Here is a 24,961-nt window from a genome sequence, read left to right as displayed (position 1 = left end):
TTTATCATGTTTCAAGCCTACAAATTACTGTCTTACACAATAAGGTAATGAAAAGACTAATATTGACTTTTCAGGGTACTTTTACATACTGCATTTCCATGTCATAACACTGTGTTCCTTAGACAAAAGACTAAGCTGAACAAAACTGTCATTAGAAAAAAGCGATGATACTGAAAAGGGAAGAAAAATAAAAACTGGCCACTACAACTAGATAAGAAAATGCTCGGCTAAATCCTCTTCTGGAATTATCAGCAAATCCCACATGATGTAGTTTTGTAAAGTCTCCGGAGCTGGGGAAGTGTCGAGCTCTTGAGTTCTGCGGATGTGAAGTCAAGCTCTGCTGCGTCAGAGAGATGATGTGGCGTACCGTTAAGCTGGAGGAGTGTTAAAGCAGACACTCTTCCTCCTGCTAAACCCTGAGGGCCATCGCTGGGCTGGAGAACATGAGAGAACGACGGAGGAACAGCTGGAGAACTCTGAGTATTCCACACACTGCCACCTGTCGGAAAAGGAATACATTAGTTTCATTTCAGGCAGATTACATGATGTAGCTTAACTATTCTACAGAGACTGCGACAAAACATGTTCCACATTTATACATGGCATTGCTTTTGAAAGAAACTTTTACAGTGTGATTCAATGTGAGATCAGATAATGTCACAACATTTATTCCCATCCAGTGTTGCATTATTTTTTGCGTTAAGATCTTGTATTGATGAGAGTCAGACCAGACTGCAAAGTCTTCTCCAGCACATTTCAAAAATTCTCAATAGGGTTAAGATCTGGACTCTGTGGTGGCCAATCCATCTGGAAAAAAATGCTCTCTAAACCACTCATTCTTAATCTGAGCACCTAGAATCTTGGATTTTGGCTGCGTCATCAGGGAAGAAAAAAACCTATTGATGGATAACCTGGTCTTTCAGTATATTCAGGTAGTCAGCTGGCCTCATTTTTGTGCACATAAAGATGCCGAACCTATACCTGACCAACTGCAGCATCCATAGGCTTGTATGGTAGGCAATAGGCATGATCGGTGAATCATTTCATTTGTCTCTCTTCTAACCCTGATGTGCTCATTACTGAAACAGTGTAAATCTGGACTCACCGGGCTACATGACCTTCTTCCACTGCTCCAGAATCCAATCATGCTTCCAGGCAAACTCAAGGCTTTTTTCTGATTGCCCTCAGTAATAAGTCTTCTTAAAGCTACACAGCTGTTTAGTCCCAATCCCTTGTGTTCCCTTTACACTGTGTATGTGGAAATGCTTCTTTTCACTATTAAACATAGACATGAGTTCTGTAGTTTTTTTAATGACTTGATTTCACAAGATGTTTAAGTGATGAAAGATAAAAGTTTCTCACTATTCGGCCAATTTTTAAGTGAAGTTTACTTATAAACTAACTTTGAGAGGATCATGTGCTTATGATTGTTCTCAGCTGGTCCTGCATCAGCTCATGATTGATTCTCCAATCAGATGATTCCTAACTCACTATAAATAACCAGAGTTTTCTTATCTCAATATCTTCATCTTAAAGAATCCCCCCCTACCCACCCCTACTCCCCCTCCTTTCCAGATGGGCGACACGGCGGCCCAGTGATTAGCACTGTTGCCTCACAGCAAGAATGTCTCCGGTTAAAGTCCCTTCTAAACCAGTTGACATTTCTATGCAGAGTTTACATGTTCTCCCCATGCTCGCGTGGGTTTTTCCCGGGTTCTCCGGTTTCCTCCCACAGTCCAAAAAAATATGCAACCTAAGTAAATTGAACATACCAAATTGATACCATAGCCAAGCTCTTAGCGATTACACCTCTCCTCAGCCATCCTATATTTGTCATTAGCCAGAAATAAGACAGGGGGAGTTCATTGAGATCTACCTAAGCAAACTCCCTTCTCGCCTTGCAAATAGGAGGGAGGCCAGGGCTCGAGGATCTCATAAGCTCAGGGCTCTCTCCCAGGACAGCATGCCAAACAAGCTTTATTATCAATCATCAGCTAAGTGCGAACTCTTGAATAATGCGCTGGACAGTTCTTAACCCAATTTTAGTAGTTTCAGCAATCTCCTTAGATTTTCTTGATGCAAGCCAATAATTTGACTTGTCTGAAACAGATCTTTTCAATGTCCACTGGATGTATCTCCTGACATGGTTCTTTAAGAAATGAGAAGCTTTTCTCTTCATCAGTTAATGTTAAATGACATGTTACCAGCTGAAACATAATCAACCATGCATATTAAATATTCTAAAAAATGTTAGTGCATTAATATCAAACAATTCCTATCTATCTACCTATAAATAGTCAAACACGTCATACCTCTGTTTTCTCCACCACCCCAACTCCACACTATTAAACCAGATACCTATTTAAATGTGAGGGGGGAGCGTTCTGCGCTTGGACCCTATCTCTCTTTATCCTGATAAGGGGAATAACATGAGTTAGGGTGTCTTCCCGAGCTCAGAGCCCTCTCCCCGGACAGCACGCCAAATACAAATATTCTATTCAGTCAAATATCTGTGAGTGTGAACTCGTGAATTTCTGTTTTCTATATTGTATCATGTGAAGCACTGTGGTGATAGGTTAAAATTGCAAGTCTTATTATTGCTACCTTTTTCTTCTTGCATTCTCCAAAGTAAAAATCTATATAAAAATTATATTTATTCTGCTTGACTGTTGGTTGTTCAGCTTGTTTGTAAACACAGAATGATTGCATTGCACTCAAACAGAAGGACAGCCCTTGCTGTTATTCAGATGCATTGAGGATGACTGGCACAAGGCACAACAGAAGATGCATTGATTGGTGGCCTACAACATTCTAGAGCCAATAAGGAAGCAATGTTAAACATCAACAAATAGAAGAAGTAAAAAGGAACCCGCCCCCACCAAAAAAAGGATACTTATGCAGAAAAACTGAATGGTTGGTGTAGGTGCTCTCCTTGGCCAGTGACCCTTATCTTTGTGCTTCTCTATCTCTCGTCTGTGATTGCTGCACGTTGAGAGGCAGTGAATTGTCTAAACTGCAGAATAAGTGCTTTGCTCCCTTGGGTTTCACAACAAGCATCAACCGCCCCAAACATTGGATGTGCTTTACCTGTGATTACAGACAGGTGAGAGCTGTAATTACACGTCTGAGACACAGGTCAGACTCAGAGTGGAGGATTGAACGTGTTTGTGCATTTGTGTGTGTGTGTGTGTGTGTGTGTGTGTGTGTGTGCGTGTGTGTGTGTGTGTGTGTGTGTGTGTGTGTGTGTGTGTGTGTGTGTGTGTGTGTGTGTGTGTGCGTGTGCGTGTGCGTGTGCGTGTGTGTTTGTAGGAGAGAATGTGTGTGCGTTTCAGGGAATTGCCTGTGATTGATTGAAACTCCAATGAAAACTGTAATAGAGGGATACATAAATCAGACATCTGCACATTAAACACACTTATTTTGTCAATAATAAAACAGTGAGACATAAATGGTTACACTTGGCATTTATCTGAAGAGCATTTTGTTTAAATGAGCGGTGGTGGTGGTTATTTGAGCTTGTGTTTCACACGAATGGATATCTTTTCCCAGACAGCGATATTGTGTGAGGCTTGATAATGACTCATTATAAAAAACACTGAAATAAACAAAAGTTGTATGTAAAGTATGTGGTTATATTATAACAATATGTGTGTAATTAAGATAGGTAAGATAGTTTGATAAATTAATTGTTTTATTTATCTAGTTGTATTATGTTAGCATGCCATTGGTAGGATATTGTAATAAAATAAAATAAAATAAAATAAAATAAAATAAAATAAAATAAAATAAAATAAAATAAAATAAAATAAAATAAAATAAAATAAAATAAAATAAAATAAAATAAAATAAAATAAACACACATATGTTTTGCCAGTCATTTCATATATTTATCATATCTGTTGCTGCTATATTTGGATGTTAAGACTGTTTATTATAATTCAGACTTCTATAGACAAACATTAATATTTTATTTCACAAACCATTATAATAATCTTTATTTCAGTAATATAATAATTTTAAAAATCCTAATAATAAATTAATACCATGTTTTGCGTGTTATTTTATTTATATTATATCTGATACTGCTACTATATATGTTCAAGCTGTACTTATTATTATTATAATGATTATTAAGTCTAATAGGATGCCAGAGGCTCTTGAACCTTTTGAACCAACTTTTACTTAAAAAGTTGGCAGGAAACATCTAAATACATAATTAAGGTGCTTCAGGCCAGCACAAAGGGAAATTTAGCTTTAATTATTCAAGTAAGGTCAAAGTAAATGAGGAGAGGCAGGGAGAAAAACTCAGAGATGGTCCTACTGTACAGCACCTGGACAGGATTAGATTTGTCAATGAAGGTTCAAGTTAGCGGACAAAACAGGTTACATTTTCACTAACCTTTATGACTTTTACATTATTTTAATAAAATAACACATTCACTAATGAATAATACATACAGTAAATAAATCATGCAGTAGAAAAACCCTCAATACCCACCGTATTTATAGACATTATTAAAAAGTTATACAAAGGAAGACACTTTGAATTTATCTAGTTTTACTGGTTGGCTGGTTTGATCTAAACTCAGCAAGCAACCACACACAATCTACTTGAAATATATAACACCTAATGATATGTTTTTGTGTCTTTACCAAACACACCATCTAAACATTCACAGCACAGAGTGAAAAAAAGGTGAATCCCAAGGCTAATGACTTCTCGAAAAGCTAATTGGAGTCAGAAGTCAGTTAACCTGGAGTCTAAACAATGAGACAAGCTAAAGCTGCCCTAAAAAACAAAACATTTGCATTGCCTGGTGTGAATCATGTGCTTGGACAACAGAAAAGTTGTAAAAGGTCAAAAAGTATCCTTAAAAGCAGAGGTTCAACTACCTACAAAGTTCAGCAAAGGTGTCAACAAAGGTGTTAGACTTTTATAAATGTATGGAAAATGGTAACATTTTTGTTGACATGTCAGCGAAATATATAAAAAGCAATGCATAAATGAGTGAAAATGTCAAATATTTAATAGTTTGCAGTGTGTGGCCTCCAAACCACCAGGGGGCGAACTTCTGCTCAAAGAGGATGATGACTGTTTTTTGTTTTGTTTCTGATTTTGGCTTCCAATGATTAGGAAAAAATACTTTACTCTTTCTTTTAATTGAAGTGACACATTGTTTGCATAAAATCCAAATTAGTCAAATCATGTAACGCTACTGATGTAATATACAATGTCCTTTTAGACGGGCTGTAAAAGAGAGGTTTTTCTGTGTGTACAAACTGAGATGAACCAAAACACAAACAAGAATGTGTTACTTTCAGCACATAAAAGGGCAATGCTCACAAAAAGCTGTCAAATTTTCGATCTAGTCAAGTGTTCAGTTGAGAGCAGTCAGTAATGCCTTAAGTGAACATTACCAGGTGGGAAAATAACTGAAATACTAAATCTGTGGTCCTAAAAGGGTAATAACATAGATTTTTCTTTCTTTTTAACAACTTTACGATAAACATGTATAGTACTTAACAAATCCATTTCAACACAAAAGCTGCCCTAAACTAAAAGGTATTGTTTAAAATATATATATTTTTATGTTTCTGTAATAGTTACCTTAGTAGAATTATGCTAAAATGCAATTACCATTGATAGCCATCATTTAACTGTTTTACAAAAATGTAGAAAAATAGTAAAACGCATTTTTTATTTATTTTATTTTTATTTAGATGACTTTTAATCAACACTCATTGGCCACTTTATTAGGTACAGCTGTCCAACTGCTCGTTAATGCAAATTTTTAATCAGCCAATCACAAGGCAACTCAGTGCATTTAGGCATGTAGACATGGTCAAGACGATCTGCTGCAGTTTAAACCGAGCATCAGAATGGGGAAAAAAGTTGATTTAAGTGACTTTGAACATGGTATGGTTGTTGGTGCCAGACAGGCTGGTCTGAGTATTTCAGAAATTGCTGATCTACTGGGACTTTCACGCACAACCATCTCTAGCATTTACAGAGAATGGTCCAAGAAAGAGAAAATATCCAGTGAGTGGCAATTCTGTAGGCGCAAATTCCTTGTTGATGCCAGAGGTCAAAGAAGAATGTTCAGACTGGATCCAGCTGAAAGAAATGCAAAAGTAACTCAAATAACCACTCAATACAACCGAGGTATGCAGAAGAGCATCTCTGAATACACAACATGTCCAAGCTTGAGGGCTACAGCAGCAGAAGACCACACCGGGTGCCACTCTTGCCAGCTACGAACAGAAAACTGAGGCTACAATTCACACAGGCTCACCAAAATTGGAAAATAGAAGACTGGAAAAACGTTGCAACATTCAGATGGTAGGGTAAGGGATGGTGGCATCAACAACATGAAAGCATGGATCCATCCTGCCTTGTATCAACAGTTCAGGCTGGTGGTTGTGTAATGATGTGGGTATATTTTCTTGACACATTTTGGCACACAGCCTACCTTAGTACTGTTGCTGACCAGGTCCATCCCTTTATGACCACAGTGTACCCATCTTCTCATGGCTACTTCCAGCAGGATAATGGGCCATGTGATAAAGCGCGATTCATCTCAGACTGGTTTTGTGAATATGACAATGAGTTCACTGTACTCAAACGGCCTCCACAGTCACCAGATCTCAATCCAATAGAGCACCTTTGGGATGTGGTGGAACGGGACATTCGCATCATAGGTGGGCAGCTAACAAATCTGCAGCAATTGCGTGATGTTATCATGTCAATATGGACCAAAATCTCAGAGGAATATATCTAGTACTTTGTTGAATCTATTCCACGAAGGATTAAGGCAGTTCTGAAGGTAAAAAGGGGTCCAACCCGGTACTAGTAAGGTGTACCTAATATAGTGGCCACATCGATGAATAGTTTTTTACTACTTCTTTACCTTACTATCATTATTTTTGTATCAAACTCACTGCTGTTTGTAGACAAAGAAACTGCAGAAAGAACAAACTAAGGGGTGAGGGGTGGTGGAGGGGAGGGTAATTTTTTTGTTATTTGCTCGAGCAGACTTTATTTGTGTTTAGTTTAAGATCAGATCAAGTTTTAGGACCAATTTATGCTGAAATACATTGCGATTCTGTAAAAAATCCCCCACATACTGCTACACATCCAAAACACAGTATTAAACCAAATCAGCGTTAGTAGAAAAAATGAGAGGTTTGCTGGATTATTCTAAGAGAGAAAACAGCATTAATATTAAAGATGATCTCAAAGAATATACTTCTGAAGATTTGTAGTTTCTTTATCTAGCTGAAGTTTGCTTTTAAACCAACAAAAATGTATTTCTTAACTTCATAGCACCCGAAAACTTTTCAAAGAGTTCCCAAGACTTCAAAAAACCCTCTCATGCATATACATAAAACAGCCCAGAACAATCTTGTACAATATTGTTAACCAAAGTGAGCCCTACAGCCATACAAAAGCATTCAAGGACTGTTGAGCATCCAAAACTTTCGTTCATTTCTAAAAACATCAAAAATATCACTCAGTTCTTCCTCAGTGGGTTCGATTACTTTATACCTCCCAGTTGGGTGCGTCATCTTATACCTCCCAGTTTATTATCTTTAGATGCCTCCATTAGACCCCTATTTACCCTGCACAATGCACTTTCAGCTTTGGAAATCATTCAAATATGGGGCTCTTTTATCTAGAGCACATTATTGGATTTCCATTCGAATACACTTCCTCTTATCTTCTAAAGGTTGCTTTGTTTTAGAGGAGATAGAAAGAAGCCTACATTGGCCCCTGTTGCAAATCTATACTATTGTTTTTTGTATTTATGTTGTTTTTTTTACCATGAAAGCAGATATGGGGATGTTTGGAAATAATTGTCGAGGAAATGTGATTTTCTTTCCTTCTCTCCTGTTCCCCATCTCTCTTCTTCTCTGCTGAAATCTTCGCCACGCTTATCAAACGTTTGCAGATGAGCAGTGTGGGGGCCAGAGGCAGGCGAATTATAAAATCCTAATCTTTTCTGCTTTCCATCTGTTCCAGAGTCTCTCTCTCTCTCTCTCTCTCTCTCTCTCTCTCTCTCTCTCTCTCTCTCTCTCTCTCTCTCTCTCTCTCTCTCTCTGTGCTCGCTATAAAAGCATAAAGAATCTGGAGGTGATAGAGCCTGTTGCTACTGCGAGAAGCTTTTGACAGATGCACCGAAACAGTCTATATTCATAGATGATGTTTAACCTGTTCAATTAGTTCTGAATTAACTTATCTATTTCTATTATGTGGATTCTCTGTTTGTATAATTATTCACTTGTCTGTTCACATCGAGCTGAAGTTAATTATAGAGAATTCCATTTGAAGCCTTTTTCACTACTTTTTTATATGTGACGGGATGCCAATCAACATGGGTCCAATTACATGAGAGTTTCATTAATTCCCAATGCTGATGTCCTTTCTGAGAAGAAAATGTTGAAACGGAGCAGGATCATAAAATAAGACATCAATCCGTGTGCATTACACAGAGCGGCAGACTCGCAACACCTTATCAAAACTTGACTGAATGTATTCAGGGGACCGATCAAGGCTTCCCAAAGACATTTGCATGTACATAATAAAAAACGTTTTTTTTCCCCTCAATCCTTAATTTCTCGGACCGATAATTGTCTTTGCGTTGACCTAGCCGATCCTCTGAGGTGCTTTCAATGGATAAAAATCTCCATAAGCCTTAGAGAGAGACTAAACCACGATCTCTTGTTAATGGCGAGCACTCATTAGGAAACAAATAAATGGACAACGTATTAATCCCAGATTGAGATATGGCATTGAGCAGCTTTGAGCCTGCGCCGATTTGTGGCTTGTGGAAGAGTTAATTGATTCTGACTGCTGAGAGCGAGAGACAGAGGAAAGCTGATGGGTATCTAACTGTTGAGTAATTTCTAAAGAAAGACTTGCATTTTTCACTGGGCCTCTAAGAACGAGCTTAAGCAGATAAACACAAAGACGGCCTATGAATAGCTTTGATTTGGCTCGGATTTCCAGAGTGGGTAACATTTTGAGGTCACTAATGACAGATATTTCTTAAGGCCCCAAAATACTTTAAAGGGAATTGAAGAATGAACTAAAATGACATTATTTTGAACTAAATCCTGCCCAAAGTTTTCAAAAGTTTTTTTTTTTTTTTTTTTTCGGCAGTTCCAAACAGCTACCAAACTTTTTGGGGAGTTTGCTTAAGGTCATAAACACCTTTGAGCTACCATTATTCCATGGCAATTACATAATCAGCAGTGCTGGGCACATTACTTTAAAAGAGTAATTAGATATAGCTACTAGTTACTTCTCACAAATAGTAACTGAGTTAGTAACTGAGTTACATAATTATAAAAGTAACTAATTATCAGGGAAAGTAACTATTGCATTATTTTAAATAAAAATCTAATTTGTAAAATGACTATAAAATAAATATAAAGCATTGTACACTAATCCACAATATTTTAAAGTTGTTGTGGGACAATAAGAGAGACAACCACCAAATTCAACATACCATTTTAAATATTAACATTGACTTTCACATCATTGAGGGAAAAGTAGTACTAATATTTTTAGTTTGCAAAAGCTGCCTTTGAACTTGTTGGATTTGCCATCGTTCTAACTCCTAGTCGTTGGTGTGTGCGATTGACTGTGCGTGTGCTTGTGTGTGAACACCCGCACTACTCTACCTTTGATTGGCAAACAATGTATTCTATTTAAGCCAATCATCACGTTCTCAGTTACAACACATTCACAGACACACCAGTCAGACGTTGGTTATGTGTCCCGCCCCAGCCCCGAACACACAAACACCCCAGAGAAAGAGAGGTCCTATGGTTAAGAGAGACGCTGCTCGCATGAAACCTGTTTCAGTGTTCTCAATTATAGTAATGCACATTTTATTGTCAGTAACGGCAATGGCGTTGTTATGGGGAAAATAGTAATTAATTTGATTACTCGTTACTGAAAAAAGTATCGCCGTTAATAAAGCCCTTTATTTATAGCGCTGTGATAATCAGTGAACGTTTTCTGAAATTCTAGTAGATTCCTATCTCATATCAATGGAAGTGAGACAGGAAAACAACATCCAAATAGACAACACTGAGTTAGCAACATGAATACACTGGAGAGTCAAGTAGCAGCGCTGGTACAGATATATCCGCACCTGTATGTTCGAGCAGCGTGACACATTTACAACCCTGCCTACTGCAGTGCAAGGGTGTTGGAGTGTTCGAAAAACAGTGTACCGTTACCCTATCTTTTCAAACTTATTTTTGCCCACTAATGAAAAGCAAAGAAGAGCTTTTTTGAATTGTATGTGGATATTAAGCCATTGTGACATCTCACAGAGATGCTTTCTTCTTTTCGCCACCCATAACAACAACGTCAGGTTAGCAACATGAATACACTGGAGATTTGAGTAGCAGCGCTGGTACAGATGTATCTGCACCTGTATGTTAGGGCACCGTGACACATTTACAACCCTGTCTCTTGCAGTGTGGGGCTGTTCGAGTGTTCAAAAACAGTGTACCATCACCCTAATTTCAATTATATATGGATATTGAGCCATAGTGACATCTCACAGAGCTGCTTTCTTCTTTTAAAACATCATTAAATGTGTTTTTTTGTTTCAGCACCACTAGCACCACCAACTGTGAGTAAGTAAGTAATGTGTGTATATATAGCGCATTTATTGTGTATGGCCATACACCCAAAGTACTTCACAATCATGAGAGTGGGACTTTCCACACCACCACCAGTGTGCCGCATCCACTTGGATGATACGACGGCAGCCACAGGACAACAGCACCAGTGTGCTCACCATACACCAGCTATAAGGGGAGTGGAGAGACAGTGATTAAGCCAATTCGATGGAGGGGGGTGATTGGGAGGATATGATGGGCCCATTGAGGGAATTTGGCCAGGACACCAAGGTTACACCCCTACTCTACAAGAAGTGCCATGGGATTTTTAATGACCAAAAAAAGTCTCATCCGAAAGACAGCACTCACTGACAGTATAGTGTTCCCTTCATTATACTGGGGCATTAGAACTCACACAGACTTCAGGTTGAATGCCTCCTGCTGGCCTCACTAACACCACTTCCAACAGCAACCTAGTTTTCTCATTTGGTCTGCCATCCAGTTACTGACCAGGCTCGGCCCTGCTTAGCTTCAGTTAGTAACCGGTCTTGGGCTGCAGGGAGATGGCTGTGACTCTATCACTCATCTCCCTCATCTACCTTTTAACCAATCCATTCCCTCATCTATCCATAGATTTATTTTTTTATAGGCAGATGAGTGGATGTAATTTTCGAAGTAAACATTATACATTTTCCAAAATTCTAGTTCTAATCCCAGTATTCTTCATTGGTTCAAATTCAAGAACTGTGATACTGTATAAAAGGTACTCTTAATTTAAGCCTGAATGGCCATACCAATTAGACAACGGTTTTAAATGTCAGCACATGCTCATGATTAAACTTTTCAGTTTGAAACAGAATTACAAAGTACTTTCTCGCATCTGTTTAAACTTCAGCACATTAAACTGTAACAGTAAATAAATCATACGTTACTACAAAATAGAAAGCACAAGCTCCATACCAATGTTGCCAAGCCGTAGATGCAAAATTCCTTTCACAGTAGTGTAGACGCTGATGGCTGAAGTGGCGCTGTGTTTGCACTCATGTCTGCTAGTAAAGCTGGCATCCTGCATGTACTCAGTAGTGATCACTTCTAGCTCATGGCTCACCTGTACAGCCGGACGGCCTTGGCGTAGCATATGCTGGAGAAGCAAACAAGAATACTAATATCAAAACCATCAATTAAACATCTTAAATACAGTGTGATTAATTATAAAAAAATGTGTTAACAATTAAAGCAATTCATCATGCCAGCTGAATCGATTTGATCTCTCTAACCATGAAGAACAAAAAGATAAACAACAAGAAGCAACAACTGAGACACATGTTAGAGGCTACTGACAAATGCCACCATCTGACGACCTTGTGGTTGCGTTTGAAGCCTAAATGGACCCTTTGTTAATTCTGAAAAGGTCAGGATCCATTCTAAAGACGAACAGTCCAATTATGTTGATGTGATTGTATCTATTTCTGGTCTTGTTTTGTTTTAACCTTTATTCAACAGCTGACATCGATGAGAGCTCTAGCCAAGAGACCCGCGGTGGTGAGATCTAACAGACGCAGGTGTCCTGAAGTATGACATGCATATTTCATAATTTGGACATGACACTCCCATCTGAGCGCACTAAATAATGGATGCCGCAGAAAGGGTTCGATGCGCAGGGTGAGTGTCTGTCTGAGTTAAACAGCTGTGTGGCTATTAATGAGGGCAGCATTTGTACCTGTGTCATGAAAATTGCTGTGTATGGCTTGTGGGGTTATTACCAACATGGCAAGCTGAGGACTTTCCAGGCTGTTGCCAAGCAGAGGAATGTGAGATGTGTTGTTTTATTGCTTTTTAACCCCAGTTATGTTTTGTTAGTTGAGTTGTTGTGATGTTACTGGTAGAATTTTGCTGTATATTACATTCTGAGTGAGTTTACATACAGTACATGACTAGGGCTGCACATAATATCGTTTCAGCATCGATATCGCAATGTGATCATTCGTAATAGTCACATTTAGTGGTGGTTCTAGTTTAAATGGCAACCTGAGCGAAACCAGTCATAACATACCCCCTCCCCCAAAAAATAAAGACACTATGTGTTTGACTTTATATATATTTTAAATATTTACATATACATTTTAAATATATACATTTAAAATAATTATTATAAATGCATTTAAATATATTTATTTATTTTCAATCAATATAACAATTTGTTTATTATTATTATTATTATTATTATTATTATTATTATTATTATTATTATTATTATTATTATTATTAATAATAATATTAATATTATAATGCAATTATTATTCTAAATAAATAACAGAAATCAATTCTAAATGTAAATGAAAAACAATGTAAAGGCACAACTGGAGAAATATTCTAAGACTTTTTCATGAATAATGATTATGACAGTTCTATAAAATACAAAAATTATATGTTTTATAGAATTATCTGTTGTCTTAGATCCGACTCATGGCCGAGAATTAATGTTATGAAGTCTTAGTTACCTCCCTGACTCATTATCCCTCCTTTCTGCTTCATAGCCATGCTTAGTAACATCATCATATTATATAAACTTTAGTTTTGTCGACTTGCATGTCGATGCATATGAGGTGTGAGGCACGGGAATGGCTTTCTGCGTACATGCGTCAATTTGTTTTCACCAGCGTTGTTTCGGTTGCACATAAAGAATAAAAAACTTGCGTGTGCAAAAGACGCCAAATGTGAATGGACTCTAATATCTTTATTCTGGGATAACCACTCAATACACTTGCATGAGGTAAATCTTATCTCAAAGCTTTTACTGGAGCACTTTTTTTGCACCGTCTGCCCATTCCACCCCTAGCAAGATGCCACTGTATACTGAATACTGTTAAACAGAGAAAACGATAAAATACTGTTGTTTTTTATCAGTTGTAATATTTTCTTTACTGTATTTTTCAACGCTTGAAGATTGATTGTGATATTCAAGTCATCTGGTGAAATTGTATTCATCCTATTACAATATATATCGCAATGTTAGATTTTTCCAATATCGTGCAGCCCTATCCATGACCTTCTTGAAAATATGTTGACAACATGTAAGGTCATGTAAATGGCATCGAATTGGCATTCTGTCAGCTTATTCGGTCAGAGCATGTCTGACTTTATGACAGCTCTGACATCAAGATAATGTCAAAATCTTGCAAATAAACCCATACAATTATCCTGATTTGCAATACTGGTGAAAGTATGTGGTAGGTATGATTTTTTTATGTTTTTGAAAAGTTAGGCTTAGCAAAAATGCATTTATTAGATTAAAATATTGCGAAAAAGTATTATTATTATTATTATTATTATTATTATTATTATTATTATTAATAATAATAATAATAATAATATGAAATATTATTACAAATAAAATAACAGATTTCTGTTTTCATATATTTAAAATGTAATTTATTCCTGCTATGACATTTATTTATTATTATTATTATTATTATTATTATTATTATTATTATTATTAGAACATTTAATTCAAATTGGCTGTTGAAAATTTATGAGGAAACCATAAATGTGATCAATTGAAAGTTTAAAAGAATAGCTTTCATTTAAAGCATAGATTGTTCATTGTTGGTCAATTTAAAGCATCCACAATTATAATGTATTCTTATACAGAAATGTTACAGGTCAGCGGTAGTGCTTAACAGACAGCGCTGCTAAAAATGTCCTCAATTCTCCCGCAATTAGCTGGAAGTCAAAAGTTCATTTTTGGACCTTATATATACAGGCAATTCTACCTTCAGCTCCACAGCAGCTGAGCCAATCAGCATTAAGGATTCACTGTCCCAGACATCAATCTGCAAGGAGTGGAGTGCCAGGTATCGCAGAAACCACCCTCGTTCACCTGGCTTTAGGAATTGTGGGTCTACTCGATACTGCAGCTGAAGACCAGGAAAACCTAAGAAAAAAAGAGAAGCATAAGAGGAAAGAACAAACATGAACAGCCAGAAAAAAGGCCTGTGATTAAAGGGATGGATTTAGTGGCCATTTAAAATGAGAGTGATGTAAATCTTCCATCTCCCACAAATCTCAGGTGGGTGAGAAAGTGCGACGTCCAATTCTCTGAAGCAAGCAATCAAGGACTTTTATGTAAAAACCAAACACTCAGAGCTCAGTTTAACCGGCAAGCAAAATGTGTGGGAAATTTACATAAACATTTCTGAGCTCCATCCTTCTTGGATGCAGCACATTCTGTCAGTCATGAATATCAAACACTGGCAGTGCCGCAGGCGCTGATGTTTTCTATATGTTCCCACATGTTTCCCCGTGTCTAAAGTGATGACTGTAATCAGTTCTGAAAATTCCTGGGTAACATTGCATTTACATTTACATTCTTTTGCAAAGCTTGAGAAGATCCTGGACCAATACTTAATGTGAAGGTGGGCTATATATATGGCTGGTAGTGCAGTCTTGAAGCCAGAAAAAAAAAAAAAGTTTAAATAACATATAAGGGAGCACTTTTGATGTGTTCAATGTAATGTATGGCAGATTCTGGTAAACCAGGAATAAATTATTTTTAATAAATTTTTTTGGCAAGAATAAAATGAGTTTTACATTTTTTAAAAACTATTTTAAGGTCAAAATTATTAGTTCCTTTATGCTATTTATTTATTTTGATAGTCTACAGAACAAACCATCATTATTCCTTATTCTCCGCGTATGAGTGGGCGCAGCCATTTGAATCATTTTGGCTCGAGACTTCCGGTCGCATTCACTTCCATTCATTTTTAAATGTTAGAAACAGCTCGTTTTGCTGCTTGGTGTTGCAAACTGATATTTTCTTATTATATTATTCTACTTCGTCTGTATTGTCATGCAAACACCTTGTTTGTAGAGTAAGTAGTTTAACCGTTTTCTGCCATTTATTATTCCTAGTCATTTCTCCCATAGGCAGCTGAATCGGAAGTTCTAAAACAATCGCAAAAACGAGAGCACTTCCGCACTGAAGAATAAGGTCAATACAATAACTTACATAATTACCCTAACCTGCCTAGTTAACCTAATTAATCTAGTTAAGCCTTTAAATGTAACTTTAAGTTGTAGAGAAGTGTCTTGAAAAATATCTGGTCAAATATTATTTACTATACTATTTATATATATATATATTCTAGCGTATTCTAGTGTATCCTTTTTAACATTCCATAAGGGGTCTACAGATGAAAATAGCTATTCTTGGCTAATTCTGGCACATTTTACAGTAATGTGACCATTCAGTCATTTATAATTTTACCCCCAAAAAATCGCCATGATTATTGAAACAATATAAATTATATATAAGTCAGAATTGTTAGCCCTCCTAAATAATTAGCCTCCTTTATATTTTTCCCCAATTTCTGTTTAACGGAAAGAAGATTTTTTTCAACACATTTCTAAACATTGTAGTTTTAATAACTGATTTATTTTACCTTTGCCATGATAACCGTACATAACATTTTACTAGATATTTTTAAGATATTAGTATTCAGCTTAAAGTGCAATTTAAAAGCTTAATTAGGCTAATTAGGTTAACTAGGCAAGTTAGGGTATAAGGTAAATCAATTTTTCTGTAGAAAATCAAATAAAGACATTGCTTAAGGGGGCTTTTAATATTGACCTTAAAATGGTTTTAAAAAAATTAAAAACTGCTTTTGTTCTAGCCGAAATAAAACAAATAAGACTTTCTCCAGATACTGTATACATATTGTTGAAGTAAAGCATTTATGTGAAATAGATCACTTTCTTGTAATATTACAACTCATTTTGTAGCAGTTTAACCCAGCTTTAAAGTATACATATGTGTCCTTAGTTCTGAGCATCCAGTGTAAAAGGAAAGTGGTAAAGGTCCAAGCACAAATCCCTGTGGAACGCCTTTGGAGTAAAGGCGTGTAAGACTTTCCAGCTGACTTGGTACCTACTGTCATCCAGGTGGGATATAAACCAGAAAAGCACTGACCTAGAAATGAGCATTTCCACCATCTTAGAGATCAATACGTTGCTGTTTGTACCGTCAAATGCTGCCAAAAGATCCAGAACAAATACTATGGAGTTAAGTAAGGACAGTGCAGTGACGCAAGATTAAGGATTTGAAACCTGATTGATGGGGACGAGCAGGCTGAGCACAGTCAAAACTGAACGCCAATAAACACAACAAAACCCTGGATGCATTTCCAAGCAAATGCAACACTAATGCTTAATGAAGTCAAAATGTTAAACTAGATGTTGCTTTTACATTATACTACTTCAGGCAGAGAGCCAAGAATATTATTTCTTCATTGGAGAGAAGTGCAATGCTCAGCTGAGAATCTGGGAAGAGACGATGTTATGCAACAACCAGTAATTGCACAATAACATCCTCATATCCCACAGGACACAGATGTTCCCTCCACAGACATCAAAAGGCCTTCTGCACAATATCATTATGCAGCCTGTAATCTCTATGGCACTGTATGGCTCATTGTCTTGTATAGTTGGGCCAAAGGTGGGTCTAAGGGCTAAGTTCTGTGCATTGTAGCATAATGTTTTAACGCCTTATAGCAGTAATCGTGGGGGTGCACAAAAACCCTATAGGTTACAGATAATTATCATTTGATTTCAGATAAAGATTTGGGGGGAAAATACAATTGCATTGCTAAGTTTAAGCTCAGAAAAAGAAGCTACTGCTAATATTTTATACTTTACTCAACATTAAAAATAATTAGAATTAAAATGCAATGTACACAGCATCTAATTTGCTTAATTATTCTAATAGCTCTGCAATGTAAGCATCATAAAGTATGTAAATAGACTCATGTGTGTGAATATGTATTATGGTTACTTGCCATTCAGAATTCAATTGAACGCCTTTTAAATTCTGATTACATTTTGGGATTTTGGATGGATAGATAGTCCTGACACAAACACTATTATACAGCAGGTTTAAAACACCATTTATACAATATGTAACAGGGGTATTTCTGTTCACCAAGGGGTCTTTAGACTGAAAATGCCTGAAGTCTCTCGTCTGGCAGGTCTGACTGTGAGCAGAGGGCTTGCAAGCTCACTCTGAATGTATTTTTTATGTATGATATTACGTCTCTTCTGAAATAAAAAGACTGAAAGCAGGCTGTTACAGCTGATCTTCCTTTACCCCCGCATCTCTCCGTCATGCTCTCTCGCTCTATCACTCTCTCATTATCTGTCCCATTTCTTCTGTTCTCTCACTTCGCCAACCTATCTATCTTACTCTGCAACCTTTGTTCTATCTCTATCATCTATTCCTTCATTCTTCAGCTGTTTGCTGCAGGCAAATGAAAGGCTTTCTGTTCATTATGACACACACACACACACACACACAGACTTATGTCATGTGTGTTCCACATCATAAGATACCATAGCAAGCTAATCAGTAAAGACCATTCCACAGAAAACACAACAAGTGGTAAAATCATAGCACAGCTAGTGTTCTCCCTCTACGTAGGGGGAGTTTGTATCGCAAATAAATCAAGGCAATGATCCTTAGACAAGATTTTCAGGATATAACATGAGCAAAAAGACCCCTTTTTGGCTGAGGAAAAGTGTACTTGAGGCGCTCTTAGCTCAACGTTTTAAGGTGCTTTGAAATATCGGCCTTTGCCAGTCTGTGCAAAACTATTGATAAAAATAACTCACATCAGGGGCAGGTAATAAGTATTTTTGGCAGCTGTACGAAGCGACAGAGCCAAAACTGTTTTCTCAGCACTACCAAGTTCATCACAAAGTCACGCCGCTTCTACACTTCTCCTCAGCGGGCTGCAGCGTATGAAGACTCCTTCTTAAAAGCAATTACTGGACCTCAGCCAAGAGCCGTAAAAGTCTAATTGCTCATTTTTTAGAGCTTTATTCACTAAAACGCTGCATGTGTTTCAGTTAAAAACTGCTTTGAATTTTTACACGCACTGACTGAATTCATTATGGGAGGAAAGGTAACCATAAATTTGCCTAAGATGATTAGCCTGAAATTTTCTAAAACAGAAGTGTCAAACACAGCCTACAATCTGGCCAGTGGCATAATTCAAGCAATCATATAAAATAATACATAAAACATTATTTTAATAATTAAATAAAGCGTACGTAAGCGTATGTAAATTAATTAAATAAATAAATAAAAACTTGAATTAATTAAATTAAAAAAAATACAAAAATAAAATAAATAAATAAAATTTAAAAATTAATAAATCAATAAAATAAATTAAAATAAAATAAAATAGGCAGCAAGGTGGCTCAGTGGTTAGCACTGTCGGTTCACAGCAATAAGGTCGCTGGTTCGAGTCCTGGCTGGGCCAGGAGGCGTTTCTGTGTGGATACTGCATGTTCTCCCTTTGTTGGCAAGGGTTTCCTCCAGGTGCTCCGGTTTCTCCCTTAGTCCAAAGACACGCACTATAGATGAATTGAATAAACTAAATTGGCTATAGTGTATGAGTGTGTGTGAATGAGGTGTATGGGTGTTTCCTAGTAATGGGTTGCGGCTGGAAGGGCATCTGCTGCAGAAAACATATGCTGGGATAGTTGGTGGTTTATTCCGCTGTGGCAAATAAAATAAAATAAAATAAAATAAAATAAAATAAAATAAAATAAAATAAAATAAAATAAAATAAAATAAAATAAAATAAAATTTAATTTAATTTAATTTAATTTAATTTAATTTAATTTAATTTAATTTAATTTAATTTAATTTAATTTAATTTAATTTAATTTAATTTAATTTAATTTGTACTGGAAGGCAAAAATGATTCCTTGCATTAGAATGCCCCAATAATTTTAGATAGACGTTGTTTTTAAATTTTCTTAGTATTATATGCCTTCTGATTTAGTTATTACACAAGTGAGAGTGCTGTTTTCTCTAATATTAGAATTAATGCAAATGAATTGCGTGTGCCAGAAGGGCTGCTGCTTTTACATTGTTTGTTTAATCATTTGAATCATTTGAAACTTAGCCATCTGGCAGCTCCTGTTGTAATGAAAAGATTTATCCTGAAGACTGTCAAGATTAATAACATCCACTATGGTTTCGGACCATTTTTTTATTGAAAAAAAAAAATCACTCAATATAGATAGATTTTTTGGTCAATATTGCACACCCCTAAAATGAATTAGCATAAAATTTAAAAGAAAAATGAAACGTTTTCATAGTTTTCTTGTAAAATTATATATTTAGTAAGGCTAATAGTTTAAGTAATTCTGAGCAAAATACTGTTTAACAAAAGTAAAGACTTATTCACAATAGCAGCAACAAAGTGACAAGCGACCATTCATTTCAATGGAAAAATAGCGACTTCCAGCATTTACTGATTACATGAGCAACAGAGACCATTGGTGACCAGACGCGGGCCTGTCCAGCGACTGAACAAGTCAATAATCCTTTAACTTTATGCAAATATTAAGCAACTTTCATGAGTAACAGCCAAGACGAGCATCAGTAGAGTTCATCTGATCCTTTCTCAGCTCTTGCAGCAGCCATTTTTTATGTCCATGCTGTAGACCTACACAGACTAATGTGCGGCACAAATATATAGCCGCAACGACAGAGCACATGTTTTTCTTTTGTTCATCTTTGTAATTAAGCATTTTATGTAGAGATGGCATGTATATTTAGTGCATTCTCTCCACAATGTTAATTTTAGCAGCAAGAAAACTCATTTGCTTTCCGTGAATATCATTCATAAACGCCCACAACACAGTGAAAAACAATATGACAAAAAGCCATCACAACAAAAGCTTTTATGCTGCTTCACTGATTTTAATAAGTTAACTTGGTTTCGACAATATTATTAAAGTTATAGAAAGTTTAACTTAATATTTTGAGTCAGTTTGAGAGGACTAGAAAAAATCATTTGATTCAACTCAATAATTTGAGGCAGAAAGAATTGTTTTTACTTTCCCATTACTGGGTTGCAGCTGGAAGGGCATCCGCTGTGTAAAACCTATGCTGGAAAAGTTGGTGGTTCATTCTGCTGTGGCGACCTCTGATGAATAAAGTGACTAAGCCGAAGGAAAATAAATGAATGAATAAATGAATGAATGAATGAATGAAGGAATGAATGAATGAATTATTTTAACAGTCTAGCAACTTCCATCACCACACAGGGCTCAAGTTGCTAATAGTGTGAATGAGGCTTGATTTGTTACCTGCACAGAGGTATTTTTATGGCTTTCAATCTAAAATGAGTTTGACAACACTGTTCAAAAATTTTGCTACAGAAATAAATCACAACTATTTCCTTAACAGAAATGCTACTGTCACGGATGTCTCACAATTTAAGTTCAATATTTGAAGTGGATCAAAAAAGTTGATGAAAACCATCTAAAACTATTGAACAACACACATTCTTGTCTTAGGACAATTTTGAAAAATGTTTTTGTTCCACTTGTCCAAATGTTAACTTCTATAATCTTGCAAATCCATGTAAGAAGATTTGCCAGATTTGCCTTGCAAACTTACAAATTCAAGAAATAAAGTCCTAAATCTGACTATTTTAGTTACCCTGGGAACTGTAAGATAGAAACTGTGAATTTCAGAAAAAAAGTTTTTTTTAAATTCTGACAATTTTTCTCAGAACTGATTTTATATGACAAATTTATATCAAAATTGTAAGATATCAAACCAAAAATGTCAAGTAAGTGTTATATGAACAAAATATGGAATGTGTTTCTATAAGAAACAAAAGACAATAAGTGCAAAAAAAAAAGGTTTGTAAGGTGCTGAACAGAATCATTAAAGGTCCCATGAAATTATAAAAATGGTTTTTAGATGTTAGTATCAGTATGTAAGTTTTGATGTCTATAAGCTAGTGTGCTCAAATTCAGTGACAAAATTCACAATTCAACTACCTGATACAACATTCCCTTAGCTGGGGTGTTGGGGGATAAGGGCATGTTGTCCTATTTTGACTGCTAAGCCATTATTCATTCATTCTTTTTTTTTTCGGCTTAGTCCCTTTATTAATCTGGGGTTGCCACACCGGAATGAACCGGCAACTTATCCAGCTTATGTTTTACACAGCGGATGCCCTTCCAAACTACAGTCAATTTTAGCATACTCAATTCACCTGTACCACATGTCTTTGGACTTGTGGGGGAAACCGGAGCACCTGGAGGAAACCCACGCGAACACGGGGAGAACATGCAAACCCCACACAGAAACGAACGCCAACTGACCCACCCGAGGCTCGAACCAGTGACCATCTTGCTGTGAAACGAACGTGCTACCCACTGAGCCATCGTGTCGCCCCGCTAAGCCGTTATAAATTGTATAATTAAATAATTCCAATAAATAACCAGAATCTGACGTAAGTGAAGTCATCGTTCACTACTGACCTACTCTACTGTACTGTTATTACATAGAGAAAACTGTTTACATTTTACTAGGAACTTTTATTCTAAATCTTGGAGCTTATTCTTGAAAGATAAAAATGACCACATTTGAATAATAATAGGCTATTGTTGTTATCCATTAATTTTAAAATGTACTTTTTACAAACAGGCTATGAATTCATTAAGCTCTATATTATTATCATGTTTTAATTGTTCAATATTTAAATGACCAAATTCTGACTGAGGAAAGTTGAATGTGCTGCTCAGTTTTTTATTTGCCTAATAGGCTATATGACAGTAGGCTACAGATTTAATTTAAAACTTTAACAGATTTCACTTTTTTTCCTAATGATGTAATAAAGATGGCAGACAATTTTCTGCAACGGAAATGTTAATTTTTGCTCCAGATAGCATCACTCCAATGATCAGGCACGTTTTGGGGGGCTTGTCATCTTCAAATTGCAGTGATATTAGAAATCTTGGTGTCATTTTTGATCGAGCTCTGTGTTTTAATAGCCATGTTATATCTATTGTTCGTACATGCTTCTTTCACCTGAGGAACATTGCAAAAATAAGAGATATTGTGTCAAAGGAAGAGATGGAGATGCTTGTTGATGCCTTCATCTCTTCTAGATTGGACTATTGTAATGTTCTGTTCACTTGTCTAAACAAATCCACCATGGATTGAATGCAAGTTGTGCAGAATGCAGCGGCGAGGCTTTTAACCAACACCAGTAAGAGGTCACATATTACACCTGTGCTTAAGGCACTTCACTGGCTTCCTATCAGTTTTAGAGTACATTTTAAGATTCTGGTTATTACATATAGAGCTCTGCATGGTCAAGCACCCCTGGATATTCAAGATCTTTTAAGCAGTCACTCATGTAGCCGGTCTCTGAGGTCTTCTGGCAAAGACCTTTTAGCCATTCCCAGAACTCGTCTTAGGACTAAAGGTGACCGTGCCTTCTGTGTGGTGGCCCCGCGGCTCTGGAACTCTCTCCCGAATCACTGAGAACTTTGGGATCAGTTGAACTTTTTAAAAAGCATTTAAAGACGCACCTTTTTGGTCAAGATTTTAATTAACAGTATTAGTGTTTCTGTATTTGGATTTTTAATTAGTTTTAATATGTTTTAGCATGTTTTCTTTTATTGATATGTGTTCTTTTACTTGTTTTCTCTTATTGTAAAGCACTTTGTGACTCAATGTCTGGGAAAGGTGCTATATAAATAAACCTTTACTTACTTAATAACTTAATTTTGTATTTTAAAAATAAGGTTTTTTTTTTAAATATTTTGGGAATATTTTTAGTACATCAAAAAGTGTATTATGATGACCATCCGACAAGCTAATTCAGCTAAAATAAAAATAATGTCATAATTAAAAAGAAAATTAATTGAATAACTGCAAAAAGGTCCACTTTTTGAGAAAAAAGAACCACCCATTTCACCAGCCTGACTACAGGCCTCTACAAACCTCCAAAGCTGACAGTTTGTCACTTACAAATAGATCAACGTTTTCTTTTACGTGACTTCATACTTGAGATTCCCATCAAATATTAGCCATTTAAATGCTCTCTAGTATCTGACACGTCCTGCCCCTTTAAGACCCTTCTTGTTTGCTATTCATTTAATGAGCTTGACTTCAACCACTCTCACTGGCTGAGCTCTGATAAAACAAAACGCTATTGGCTGTTCTTTCTAAAAAGGGGAGGAGCTACTCTATGTCCCCCTCTCTCAATGTGTTTCAGTTCAGTTCAAGTTTATTTGTACAGCATTTTTCAATAATTATAATAATTATTATTTTTTTCAAGGCAGCTTTACAAAAGGTGCATATTATTGCATTACAATCAAAATCAGAAAGGTTAAGGTTATTAGTTACCATACCTTTAGTAGTTACTAATACCTTTAATTAACTAGTACCTAATTACTAATAAGTTTAACAGTTAAAGTAATCGTATATAAACATAGTTAACCTTCAGTTATATAGGTGACGTCTATGTGTAAATGTTCAATGAAGTGTATTTGTGTATTAAGTATACTGCATGTGTTCTCCTTAAAGTCATCTGATGGTTAACATTATTTCTTCACAGGTCTGGGATCTTTCAGTTGAGTTTACATCAAATATTGAACAAAAATCCACTTTCAAAGCACTTTACGGGACCTTTAAGCATTCTCAGGGTTTCTTACCAGAGCTACGTGTGCCATCTTTGTTGAGCAGAGAGAGCACACAAGGGGAATCAGAGTTGCCTTTAAACTTGCTGGTCTTCTCCTGGTCAAGCAGCTTCAGCCGTTCGGTGGTGACAGGAGGAAAGCGATAAAGCTGGAAGGTGAAATGGACAGAGCTCGGCCAGTCTGAATTTACTCCACCTTGAGGGACCCTAGACACAAAAACACAGCTGATTGGATATGCGAAATGTCATATTATTGAAAAGCAATGATGACCTGTGTTTAGACGACACCGTTAATGCTGCAGATGACTGGAAAGAAATATTACGTGAAGGTTCAGTCTAAATCACTCTATTAATAGGAGTCATTTGATGGTGCTGTGTTATGAGGAATCAATCCGAGTGACTCCAGAATGACAGTGAGTGTCAGTGACTCGATGATAAACAGCCGGTCTGAGTGACTCCTTCATAAAGAGCCAGTATCAGTGATGCAGTGATGGAGAGTCAGTTCAAGGCACTCGGTGATGAAGAATCTGTCACAACATGACAAACTCCTTTCAACCAGATCAATGGTAACCGATTTACAGCATATTTGTAATAGCTAGGGGTCAAATCATGAGGAAACAAACATTACTTGATTACTTAAAATGTTTTTTGATTATTATTATAATAAAGACATACAGTAAGATGCTAAACTTCATCCTATTCATTAATATTTGCTTCAATTTAATATATTGCTACATAAATTTGTACTTTTTATGGCAAACAAGACAAATGTGTACCTTAATGGAATAAAATGGAATAAAACTGAATGA

The 24,961-nt window shown here is 36.3% G+C and overlaps 1 protein-coding gene across 1 annotated transcript in view; it reads right to left on the bottom strand.

Annotated features, from left to right (window-relative positions):
- The window catches only part of LOC130233593 (nephrocystin-4-like), a 301,343-nt gene that overhangs the window by 44,667 nt on the left and 231,715 nt on the right, over window positions 1–24,961 (bottom strand). Inside the window, exons 15-18 of the mRNA XM_056463720.1 lie at window positions 24,169–24,359; window positions 14,412–14,572; window positions 11,599–11,779; window positions 368–499 (exon numbers count right to left, since the gene is read on the bottom strand). Coding sequence (XP_056319695.1) covers window positions 368–499; window positions 11,599–11,779; window positions 14,412–14,572; window positions 24,169–24,359 — 665 coding nt within the window. The remainder of the gene's footprint in view (window positions 1–367; window positions 500–11,598; window positions 11,780–14,411; window positions 14,573–24,168; window positions 24,360–24,961) is intronic.

This window comes from Danio aesculapii, chromosome 8, assembly GCF_903798145.1.
Source record: "Danio aesculapii chromosome 8, fDanAes4.1, whole genome shotgun sequence".
Classification (NCBI taxonomy): Eukaryota; Metazoa; Chordata; class Actinopteri; order Cypriniformes; family Danionidae; genus Danio; species Danio aesculapii.
This window is presented reverse-complemented; position numbering and strand designations above follow the sequence as displayed.